General features: G+C 39.4%; 1 protein-coding gene across 2 annotated transcripts in view; it reads right to left on the reverse strand.

Moving 5' to 3' along the window:
• Positions 1-14: 14 nt before the first annotated feature.
• Positions 15-12898, reverse strand: part of MORC3 (MORC family CW-type zinc finger 3) — a 29503-nt gene continuing 16619 nt past the window's right edge. For both annotated transcript variants that reach the window (XM_062001180.1, XM_062001191.1), the window contains 8 exons: positions 11529-11633; positions 11301-11423; positions 11096-11170; positions 10261-10303; positions 8917-9104; positions 6254-7085; positions 5680-5843; positions 15-2544 (listed from right to left, as the gene is read on the reverse strand). In XM_062001180.1, coding sequence (XP_061857164.1) covers positions 2391-2544; positions 5680-5843; positions 6254-7085; positions 8917-9104; positions 10261-10303; positions 11096-11170; positions 11301-11423; positions 11529-11633 — 1684 coding nt within the window. In that variant the 3' untranslated portion in view covers positions 15-2390. The remainder of the gene's footprint in view (positions 2545-5679; positions 5844-6253; positions 7086-8916; positions 9105-10260; positions 10304-11095; positions 11171-11300; positions 11424-11528; positions 11634-12898) is intronic.

Raw genomic sequence — 12898 nt, forward strand, 5'->3', positions numbered from 1 at the left:
CCAGAGACACTAGCCATTCTGCATAGTATTTATTTATAAACAAAAACATTGCATTTGATCACATACAAGTGTTGATCCAGCAAACTCAGATTCATATATTGTTTTTAATTTTTTACAAAAAATACATTTTAACAAGTAAATAAAAACCATTTCCATTAGTCCACTGTTCTTCAAAGTGTAAATGTACAGGGTAAATTTGCCATTTTTAATATAGTCATATGCTATATTTTGCCAGCTGTCTATAAGAAATTCAACTACAGTCTGATGAAACAATAAATAACAATTAAGAAATGGAAAACTACACACCAATAAATGGAAAATATAAACTTTTTAAAAGTCATACAAACAGTTATATTACAGCCACCTCTTCAAAAATCAAACATTCAATTTATCCATTATAAAGTTCAACAGTATTGCATTACCCTCATTGCCATAATAGAATAGATAGCATCTTAAAATTGAAATACTGTCCATCGAAAGAAACTGACTGAATTTCAACTAAAAGAAACATAACCTAATTAAATCAGGACAGTACCAGTGCAAAAGCCAAAAATGTTGGCTTTATGAAAAAAAGACACTTCCTAGGAATGACCATATTGAATGGTTCTATTTCACAATGCTTCTGTTTTTGTTAAAACAATATTTTAAAAGCAAAATCCATTTTTTCTTGGTCGTTATGTGGATGAAAAATACCACCAAAGAGTAAAAGGTGGATTTTTTACCTTTGACACCTTTTTTCTTATTCCCCATGACTTCAAACAAAAAGCATGCAATGGCCGAGAATACTGTCACCACTGTAACAGCAATTTGTCTCAGTACTCTTTCTTTCAGGAAGTTTTTGCATGAGCATTGGAGCACAGAACTAGTGGCTTAAGAGCTCCTGTAACACATTTAAGGAAAAAAAAACACCAAGGAGGGGAGGGAAACAACAACTCCCCTATCTTGGCTATAATAAAAGATGTTTAAGCTTTAAGACAGCATAAACAAGTTGTATTTGAACACTTTCAGCTTTAGCTCACTCTGTAGTTGTTAACACCACAGGTAAGTAAACATGCCTCCTCAAAGGTCCAAAACCTTCATTCAGCTAGTTACTCAAGGGTTTAGTAGGCTGACCCATTTGTACTCAGCACATTACATTGTGATATGAAGGAAAGTTTTGCAGGTGAATCTCAACACCCTTGCATCGGCCTAAGAGACTCCAAAGAGGACTGTATGTCTAATACTGCAACAATTTGGGTTTTTGAGAAAATAGATGTAAGAGTTTGTGCACATCACCGAACCTCTATGTCAATCCTCTTCAACATTGGGCTTCCCTGAAAAAAGTCCTTCAGTTCTCAAGAGGCGGCATTCTATGCAGAGCAGAGGTTGCCCAGGACTCCTACCCGAGCTCTGGATATGCCACCCCACCTTGTTCTCTCCAATGGTCCACCAAGATGCTTCACCACTCCATCAGCCTTTGACTTGGAGAAAAAAAGTGGGCAAAGGCTGTGTGTGAAATCTGACCACTGAAGCCATGTACTGGTACGTACCTGGGCTTAGGAACCAGTACTGTGGCATTCAAATGGGAACTATATGGTAGAACTGATGATCCCTCTGACTGCTCAAATACAGACAGGTTCTTGGATGTAGAAAACAAGTAGCAATGGCAGGACACAAAGAAGCACGTGGAGTTTCCATCACTGAAAAGGCTGAAACATCCTGGCCATACCCCACAGAGTTGTTTATGCTGCAAAACTATGTACAGATAGTGTTCTTCAGTGACATTAAAGAATCCGAAAGGGAGTAAAACATAATCAGTTTTCAGGATAAAACCCTTAAGGAATTTTCCTTCTTTTGGTAGCAAAATACAAATATTACCCATATGGCCAAAAATTTCACCTACTAGTTACATTTCTATCCCATTAATGCAACATACATCATTGCTGATAGCCATGAGACAATACTGTAGTATATAACAGCACTATTAAGGTTTGTTCTGAAAAGGAAATCAAGGAAGGTTCATTTTTGCATTTTTAACATATTCCACTACTTAGATTTTAGAAGAGGAAATAATTGCAAGTATTAATGCTTATATAAGATTGAAAGTCAACGAAAAAGCTTTTGTAGAAAAGTATTAAGATTCCTAATAATAAAAATATTTGCAAATTTAATTACAAATACATTTTAAAAGCAAAGTCCTTAATTAAGTACATCAGGGTTGGTCAATATTGACAGTGTTCCTTTAAGAAGAAGTGAAGATAACACCCACTGCATCTGTGGGAACATGTAAATGCAGAGAGTATATACCCTTATTGATGAAATTATGTCAAATATATAAAGTGAAGCAGTATATACAATTTCGAATCTACACAAAGGTATAATGGAAGATCAAGCAAGAGTCTGCTAAAATCTTAAGTACTACTGATTTCATGCATTTGTTCTACAACTTGTCCTAAAATTTCATCCACTACATCGATATCATAATTTACTTGCTGCAAGTCTAGATCAGGCATGATTGTAGCCAGAAGTTGTCCAACATTCACTCGAAGTGAGCGTAGTTTCAAGCTGTGAAGAAATAATTATATATGATTAGATGAAGTTCTACGTTCAAATACATGACACTTTATTTAACAAAGCTGGACTAATATATTCTCTATACTGGACAGGCTCAGTACATGACTTCTGTAAACCAACAAAAGACTTCATGCAGTTAAGGCTGCATCATGATAATTTCAAAATCTACCAGCTTTTCAATGCCGAGCCTCTTGAGTTTTAATTTTGAAGGTGTATATGCCCTCAGTTTCAAATAAATACTCAGGGCTAAACTGAATTCTCCCTTTCTCAAGACAGATCAGAAATATTTTTGAATTCTTTAAGTTAGCAAATATGCACTAGCACAATCTCATGCTACCTTTTTATTTCTCACAACAATATTACACCCCAGTATTTTTATACATTTAGAAGGTATTACCACATATAGGAACAAAAGATGAGAAAAACAAGAGAGGAGAAGGCAAGAAAGACTAGTTCATCCAAAGGCTGTAAAAGATAAACAGGAACTAAGGTAAGACAGTTACAGTACAAGCAAAATGCTATGTCTTCTTTTTCGCTTTCTTTCCTGGATCTCCTTGCTCTGTTCTCCTGATCACATTGCTTCCAAATCACTCATCCCTTCTCTTGAGCACTTCCTTCTACCAGTAGTTCCTTTATTATCTCCAGTAGTCAGTCTTCACAGTACCATTGTATCCCAACAGGCCTTATGGTAGAAGTTACTTACAACTCCTTGCTAGTTCTTTTAGGAAGCACAAGTCAGATGCTACAAGATGAAAATGAAACACTGACAAGTCAAGAGGAGATCAAACCGTAACAAAAACTAGACTGAAAGGGGTCTCTGGAAATCACCCAGTCCGTTCTCCTACCTCCCTCCCACATACACTCAAAGCAGGGGCAACTCAGATCAAGTTACTTAGGACCTTGTGTTTTGAAAATCTCCAAAGGTGAGAGATAGCACAGTCTCCCTATGTCCCTTTAGCAGGGTTTAACTACTCTCTGTGAAAAACTATTTTCTCTAATATTGAAATGTAATTTCCTTTGTGGTAGGCTTGTGTTTATTGTTTCTTATCACATCACTGTAAGAAGAGTCTGGCTTCATCTTTTCTACAGGCAGCAGAAGAGAGCAACAAAATTTCAAGGTAACCCGCTCTCTGTAAGGCTACTTGCCCTCAACTTTCCCTTCTATATCAGATGCTTCAGGCCCCTACCCATCTTGGTGGTTCCTCAGTACTTGCTCCAATATGTCAGTGTCATTCATTGAACAGAAAGCCCAAACTGGACACAATACTCCCAAGCAGAGAAGAATCATTTTCCTCAAACTGCTAGTTGAACCTTTGCCAATACCGCCCAGTAGGCACTGGGAGCTCCCACCACAAGAGTGCACTGCTGATTCACATTCAACTTTTATTTCACCAGCATCACAGGCCATCTTCTTCAGAGTTGCTTTCCTCTGGAGTGGTCTCCAGCTTGTCCAACTGCTTGGGGTATTTCCAAAACAGGTGCAGAACTCTGCAGTTGCCTTTGTTGAATTTCCATGATGTTTCTCTCAGTCCATTTTTCCAACTTGTGAAGGTCCCTTAACAGCAGCCCTGTCCTCTAGACTACCACTGGTTCCCACCAATTTGATGTCACGGTGAATTTACCAAGTTGATTTTACTCCATCTAGGCCATTAATTAAGGCATTAACCACTACTGGCCTCAGTATTAATCCCTGAGCTCATCAGTCTGGACAATTTGAAGACCCACCTCCTAGTCTACCTATCCAAACCTCATCTCATGAACCACTTTCATGATACCATGGCAGCCCACATTGAGAGCTTTGGTAAAATGAAGGCTCACAGAGCTGCTCATCTCATTGTCATTGTAAAAGGCAAGGAGGCTGCAAGGCATGATTTGCCCTCAGTAAATCCATGCTGGTTGTTCCTAACCACCTTGACTGTCATGGAGCTGCAGGTAGATTTGCTCCATGGTCTTCCCAGGGACTGAGGCTACAGCAGCCAGCCTGTAGCTCAGATCTGCCTTTCTGCCTGTCCTAAATACAGACATGACACCTGCCTTTTTCTAGGCATCAGGAACCTTGACTGCCACAACCTTTTGGAGATAACATCAGAAGGCCAACTTGCCATCAACTGACCAACTCCCTCTGCTGCATCTCTTCTGGTCCCATGGATTTGTGTATGTCTAATGTGCTTAAATGGTCTTTTAATTCAGCCACCTTTTATTACAGGTAATGCTTCACACCTTGAAGTGTTTACCACGTGGCTCAGAGGACAGAACTTAACCAGTAAAAAAAAAAAGGTAAAGCAGGGACTCAGTACCTCAGTAATTTGTGCCTCACACACCTCATGTCCTTTGCCCTACTGAGCAGCAGGCCCTCATTTTTCTTCGTTTTCCTGTTGCTGCTACTGAGCTTGCAAAAGCTCTCTGGTAGCCCTTCACAGGCCTTGCCCGTTTTAAGTCCAGCTGGGCTTTGGCTTTCAATTCCACCCTATGTGCCCAGGCAGTGTGCCTATATTTCTGATAGACTGCTCATCCCTGCTTGCATCTGGTATGTGCACTTCTTTTGCATGTTTCCTATTTCTACTAACCAAGAGCTGCAAGCTCTCTACTTTTAAATTTAAACCCTCATTTAGTTCAAAGATTGACTCTGGCTGCAGTCTTGTTCTGTAGGAACAGTCTGCAGCAAGAAGTTCTTACAGAAAAGGTAAGTTTCAAAACCAAACCCAAACTCTTTTCAGAGTGCTACTGATCCAGGAAAGAAAAATAGGATACAAAAGTGAAGTTCATCTATGCAGCATAAACTAATGATCACCCTGCCTCCTTTCTCTCAACTTGTTCTGCAAGTTCTGTCTACAAATGATGTAACATTATTTTTATTTTAAGAAGTGTCAGTATGGCATTTTATTGTATAACAGCCAACCCCACTCACAGAAAAAGAATTCTTAAAAGAATTCTAATAAATCACTTGATTAAAAAAAAAAAAGGTTACTGAGTTAGGAGTCACAAGAGGCAGTAGAAAAGAATTCCAAACATCACATTTTATTATATGATTATCAGATACGACCTTCATCAAGACGTTTCAGATACAATCAATCAGCCATCCAAAATCTTGATTGAAATATAGTCTAGAAAGAACAAAGTTTATACCTTTCTCCATCAGAAAAATTTACAGAGTCTTCTACATTACTGGTGGTAGAATCATTTGCATGTGCTACTGCTTGAGGAATTGAAGCTTTTAACTGTGCAATTTCTGATTTGAGTTCTTCACATTGACAGGCAATTTGACTTTTTTCCACTTCTAGTAGCTCAACCTGGCAAGTAAATAAAAATAATTTTAGATTTCAAATAAAATTGTGGTCCCTTAAAATAAAGACAACAAAGTTAAATTATTCAAATTTGTGTAACATGACTGCTTTTAATTAACTCATGAGGTTTTAAGATATGACATCCTAGAGAAACTGCTTTAAAATTGCCAGCTGTCAGCTAAACCACTGTATATGTGCCCCCTCAGTCTCTCATCTTGCAGTCAGTGCCACTCAGAACCTTCCAGTCTCTCTCAAGTTCCCTTACTTCTAACTATGGAAGCAAAAATTCAGAAGCTCCAACACTAATTTAGTAATTCTTCCCCCTTTAGGTGGTTTGATCACCTGCTATGAAACACCTGTTAAAAAAAACCCAAACCAAACTAATTTGAAGGCTATTACTGTTTTAACAAACATACCTCACTTTTATATCTGTCTCTCTCAATGCTGCACTTGTCCAGTTGCCTGAAAACATCATCCAGTTGCATAGCAATTTCATCTACCTCGCTCTTACTTTCACCCTCAACACACTTGCTGCATTCAGTTTTTAAGTTCTGCAGGGTGCTGCACTGCTCCTTTAGTTTTCCTATTTCCTCTAAGGCCTGTTCGTAGAGAACGGTCACTTCCGCCAAACTTCTTTCATTAACGTTTCCCTCTTCAAATGAAGAAATGGTCTCAGTTGATTGATGGCACATTTCTTTTTTTACATACTTATTACTCATTTCTAAGATCTTCTGTTCTAGCGTTTCCACTTGTTTGGTTAATACTTCACATTTGTTTTGGTACATTTCTTTTTCTTTGTTTAATAATTGCAGCTGATTTTTCAGTTCATGTCCAAGATCTACAGATGTCTCGGAAGCACCATTAACGTTGTGCTGTTTAGGTTCCATCTCTGCCCTGGGAATTTGAATATCAGTGTCATCTTCCACTTCTTCCTTTTTAACAACTAAATTTGGGAGCTCTGTTTGTGTCGACGAGCTCAATTGTTCAGTTTTTGTTTCTGAAGTAGCTGCACTGCAAGGTTCTCCCACGACACAGCTTTCTTCCTGCTTCTCCTCTTGATCCAAATTAATACATTCAGTTTTTACTACAGGAACGTCAGAATCTGCTGAAGGCTTTGGAGTACTGCTCTCCTCTAAAATAATGACATCTTCATCGTCATCATCATCATGGTTGTTGAACGTTTTGTCATTCATTCGAGGTGTCTTTGAAGAGATGGGTGTCACGCAACCAGGCGTCTTCCGCTTAAGACTAAGAAGCAAAACATTAAACAGTTTCAAAATGATTGCAGAGTAATTTGTTTCAAGCTGCTTTGTGTTTCTGTAAACACTACTAAAAACTACCCCTCGATATCTCTAAAGCAACGTCTTCCTGCACAGTATTTTAAGATGTGTAGCCAGAGTAAATGCCTTTCCTGTAAAAACAAGTGGCTGACAGACACACTAAATTATTACTTTCACAGATTATTTCAAAACAGACTCAGACTTGGTATTTGCAGGAACATCCCCCCACCCCCATTCCTTAACCAACAGAGGTTAAAGAAAACATACTGCAGAGTGTGATTAACATACTGTTGTGGTTTTGCCCAGCCATCACAGAAGCACCATAACAGTCCTTGCTCGGTGCCCCCCATCAACCCCAAACCCTTGTTAGGATGGCGGAGGCCCCAGAGAAATGGGAGGAAAAAAGATAATCAAGGTTGTTGTGGACTGAGACAAGGGCAGGGAGGGCTTGCTGCCAATTATGGTTCTGAGCAAAACAGACTCCAGTACTCAATTTAAGAGACGAAAGTAAGAAAGTTTATTCTACTACCTACCAGAAACAGAACATAACAAGAAGCAAAAATGAAGCAGGATGATTGAGAAAGTCACAACCATCACTTTAAGATCGCCCTCCCCCATCCCTCTTTTCTTCCCAGGCCCAGCTCACTGCTCCTGATATCTCTACCTCCTCCCCACTCAACGGCCCGGCGTGGCAGGAAATGGGGGACGTGGTCAGTCTCTCACACATGGGCTCTGCTTCTTCTCTCTGCTCAGATGAGGACAACTCCTGCCATTCTTCCCCTGCTCTGATACGTGGTCCCTCGCCTAGGATACAGCTCTTAATTAACTTGTCTGGTGTGGGTTGTTCCCAGCAGCTGTGGCTTCTGTCAATACAGAGTCCCTCACACGGGATGCAGTACTTAGTGAGGATCTCTGGCATGGGTTCTTCCCCACAGTTGCAGCTTCTGTAGATACAGGGCTCCTCCCACGGGACATGGCCTCTTCTGGGCATAGTTTTAATGAACTTCTTCAGCGTGGGTTCTTCTCCACAGCTATAGCTTCTGTGAACATGGGGTCCCTCACATGGCACATGGCCTTCTCCGACCATAGTCATTGCCCCTGGCATGTGGTCTTCAGCAGAGTACAAACAAATGTCTGCTTCACCAGTCCTCTCTGCAGGATGCAGAGGAGTCTCTGCTCCAGCACACCTCCTCTTCCTCTCTTCCCTCACTGACCTTCGGGTCCACATGGTTGCTTCTCTCTCTCTTCCAACTCCTTGCACCACCACCAGCCAGAAAAAGAAGGGAAAAAAAAGGAAGGAACAGGAAGAACCTTCCTCTTTCGTCTTCTTCTTAAAAAGTGATCATGGAGGCATCTAATTGGCTCAGCCCCAGAAGTGGGTCTAGCTTAGGGCTGGGGAGAGTTTCGAGCAACTTCTTACAGAAGCCATCTTTACAGCCCCTTCCCCACCACCAGAAATGGCTCCATGTCAAACCATGACACACATTACAGTCTTCTTCTAAACAGACAAACCACCAGGAACTTTCCTTGCCAAGGCATAGTATTTTCTGCTGCATTCACTTTTGTACTTCATGAGGTTTCTAGGTACCTTTGATCAACCTACTACTTCCTATACTCCCATAAGTGACATAGGAATTCTGGCAGCTATCACCCTAAGATGGAAATACACTTGACACCATCATTTTCACTAACAAGTTATTAAGAAGTTAATAAACAGGAATAATAGGAAAGAAATATGAATCAACTTTGTATAGGTTCACTAATAAAAAATAGGAATCTACTTTTACGGTTTCACTAACCTGGTATCAGAATCAGAATGAGGTGAAGATACTGATCTAGTTATAATAAGCAGAGGTCTTTTGACAGAAACATTTGATACTTCTGGTAAAAGTGACCTTGAACCAGCTTCCTTTCCACTCACGGCTGAGAATGTTTTGAAGTCTTTACTTGAAGAAACATGTGTTTTTAAGAACACTTCATTATTGACCTGTAAGTTAATATTAGTTAAGAAGTAAAGAAACAGACATTACTAGATTCTTCAGATTAGGTTTACGCAGTTCTTTTGAACTCTCTGCTATTTTCAATGACATTTCGTATGTATACTACAAGGATCTCCTTGCAATAAGAACGGCTAACCAGACCCCACATTGGAAACCCCAGCTTTCTTAATGACCGTGCAACCTCTCTCCCATCTGTTGATGTGTGTGTAGTATTTCCTTCTTGTTGGTTTAAGACATATAAAATATTAAAAGCAAGTTCTACATCATAACTACAGACTACTGACAGATTTCTCAGAGGACTCTGAATGCTGTACGCCAGCTGAACACTCTTCTCCATGCTCAGATTTATTGCTGTCAGAAAGCAAGTTTTTCTCTAGATGAAGCTATTTTAATGCAGCATGTACAATCTCAGGCAAGAGCTCCTCTCAAGCTGTATCTGAAGCTTGTACACAAAGCCTGACCATCATACATGAAGTACGAGACAGCCATCTCTGTTAAACCTGCTCGTAATTAATTCTGTTTGTCTAAAATGAACAATACTTTTACAGATTACTTTTGTACTTGGGTAAAAGTAATGGCAGAAAAAATACAACGAGGTATGCAACTTAAGCTAAGTCACACTTCGGAAACTTGAGTCTGAGTTACATTCTACACATTCTCATCACTCAACCATGTTGATCTGCATTTAAGTGCCTCCTTCAAGAAGTACAGCTACACTACAAGTCTGTCCATCCCCACGCTCTACCCCAGTTTTAAGGGCATCTTTTTTTTAGTATCCTTATCACACCTCTCTAGAAGAAATCCACTTTCGATAATTAAATATCATGCCACAAAAACAGGTATGAGTGACTGACATTTTTCTGCTATTATTTGTTCCCCTCAAACTCTTTCTTAAGTACTGTACAGGAAGCAATGATCTATTTTCCATTATCAGACAGCAAAGACAGGGGATTTTTAGTTTGCGAATACTAAGCATATCCTACAGACACCAAAACAAAACAAGATATTGAACCAGCCAGCTGGCCACTAGCTAAGGCAAACTCTAACTCAAAGCCTGGTCTACTTGATCAAAGTGCATAGTACTGCTGCCAGCAAGGACAACTCTGCTACCAATGCCAGTCTCCCATCAACTTCTAGACTTACCTGGTGGTTGTACTCTAGCCGCTTCTTCAGTTTTTCCCTGTCTCTGCACAGCAGCAAGGAAAAAGCAAATTAAGAGCTTAGATTCAAAATGTTAATTCATTACAAAACCAAACCAACCTTAAAATCTGAAAGCGAACACCATGCTCCTTATCTAAGCTAGACACAATAAATTTCTAATTCATATGTTCTGGTTTATTCTATAATTTTCTGCTTGAACTTAGATGTCAGTCTAAGTTAACTTATCTTCAAGCAAGTTCTCATTCAGATAAAAAAATACTTTTCAAAAAGTGGAAAAACAAAACCCCAACTCCAGGTCCCTCTTCTGGATTGCTAGCCAGGATTAGTTAAAATTATTCAAGTCCCTTTTTTTTCCTCTCAGCTAAATGTATCTCTAACTCTTAACTAAATGTATCAAAGTATTCAGCTGCTTCAACATGTGAAAATAATAGTTACCTAAGACACAGTCTCCCAATAGCCCCAGTAGCTTGTTTCCCTAACACCTCAAACTATCTTCACACCACTTACTAGTATGAAACAATGCCCCTCTGACAGTTGTACTTGAACATCAGTTTCTGCATTGCTCTCCTAATTTTGATTTAGGAGGGCAAAAAAGTATTAAGTCAAAGAAATTTTGTAGTAAGGCCAACAATACTAGTAACAGAAAAAAGAACAGTGCTATTTATCTGCTCACTGCTATGATCAAGTCTTGGCTTCAGGACACTATTTTCTGGCTAAATATATTCCCAGAAGAGTTGCAACTATACCACATCTGAGATTAAAGGGCATTTGTTTTTTCTACTGTTAAGAGACTTGCAAGAAAGTCTCTAGTACTCACTTTTTCTTGTAAGTTTTCTCATATGTAGGATGTATTAAGTCATCATCTTCTGGTTCTTCTGGGACATTACAATTCCTGAGTTAAGGAGGGAAACAAAAAAGCCCAAGCAAGAGAAAAAACGTTAACATCCATGCTTGCAACAGGTGATAAGAACTAAAAGCAGTATTTAGATATTAGGTATTTAGATAATGAAAATCAGTTTTACCTGAACTGTGGGTCAGGGTTCAGTGAGCAGTACCACTTATCTGGCAAGTGCTCTATTCCATCTGGCAGCTTCCGCCACTTCAGACACGCATCACATTGTACCCACGTCTGATCAGGTTGCTTTCTGTAACGGGAAAGATAAGAGAACTTTCACATGTTAATTTTCATGACTGAGTGTATAACAGCAGTAACAGTATGCAAAATTCTTCTAAATAGAAGTGATACTCACTGTATCTCCTCAACAGGCAAAGCCAATGGATATTCTTCATTTTTCTTCCTTTTCATTTCATTCCAGTAATCATTCAGCTTTTCTCCTAAAGCTGCTATTGTAAGTCTAAAAAGAGAAGTTTTTAGAGGACTTTAAATAATAAAATCCTAGCACTGAAAGGATTTTTATACACCACATTGAAAGAATAAATGTATGAATCACTCTAATATTTCTACTTGCACAACAGTAAGCTTCTTGCTCCTAGAAAATCCCTGAAATTAGGAATTGTGTGAAGTCATGATTGCCAGCAAAGAAACTACTGAAAATGGGAGTTGGAGCACAAAGACTGAAATTAACAGTGTACAGTGCAAACCCTGAGGCTACCTCAGCAGTTCAACTTCCATCACAGAAAAAACAAGTACAAAACTACCTTTGTCAGTCCAGTCCCTAGCTGTGCATAGGGCAGATGTTTCTGTACATTTATTAATTACAGGTCCGAACACTACTCAAAGCTGACATACAATACTAAGTGGAGACTGTAAACATATGATCACTTTAACGTAGTATGAAGTCTACATGCTGCTGAAAGGAGCAGGTCAGTCTTATCCTAGGTGAATTTTTAGCTCAACTAGTCTTGTGATCACGGCTCATTGTGTAGCTCAATGACTACTAGAGCTGGTGTACACAGGAGGGAGTGTTGCAGAAGAACAAGCAGCTCCACAGGTGAGGCAGAGGTAAGACTGTCCCTTGTCAGTGTGCTGAATTTACATCAGAGTAAAGTGGCTGGGTAACCAGAGCCTGAAAGTCAGTCCCTCCCTACTTGGCTTATTCCAACACCTACATCACCTCATCTCCCTCGAACTAACACAAATATTTGTGCAGTGATCCAGTCTGACCTAGAGAGTTCTCATCTTGATCACCTCTGAACCTATGTCACGAATTTCTGTGCAAAAAATAAGGAAGTACCACAAGGGCAGAAATGAGCAGCAATGTATGGATGGGATCACATCTCTCTTTTGGAGGAGGAAGAAGGGCGGGTCAGCTTACACTGATCATGAAATTACAACATCAGTTTGATGTTTCTGTTTCAGGCTGTAAAGTCACCTTTTGAAAACCTGTAGCATTCTTTGCAGGAAAGCCTTTATAAAAGATCTTTCAAGTGTAGTATCCCTATGCCCACAGTACAAGTTTTTTTTTAAAGAAACAAGTAAAAAACTTTCAATAGGCTCTATGCCAGTCTGTGGGAACATCATATAAACCTTGGTCAACACAAATTACTGTCTTATGGCATTCCAAATTCCGCCCTCTCTGCCAAGGGAATTGTTAGTGCCGCCACATAGGAAACGGTTCAGAAAATATCTATATTGAACATAAAAGCTATTTTCCAGTTT

Source organism: Colius striatus, chromosome 1, assembly GCF_028858725.1.
Source record: "Colius striatus isolate bColStr4 chromosome 1, bColStr4.1.hap1, whole genome shotgun sequence".
Taxonomy (NCBI): Eukaryota; Metazoa; Chordata; class Aves; order Coliiformes; family Coliidae; genus Colius; species Colius striatus.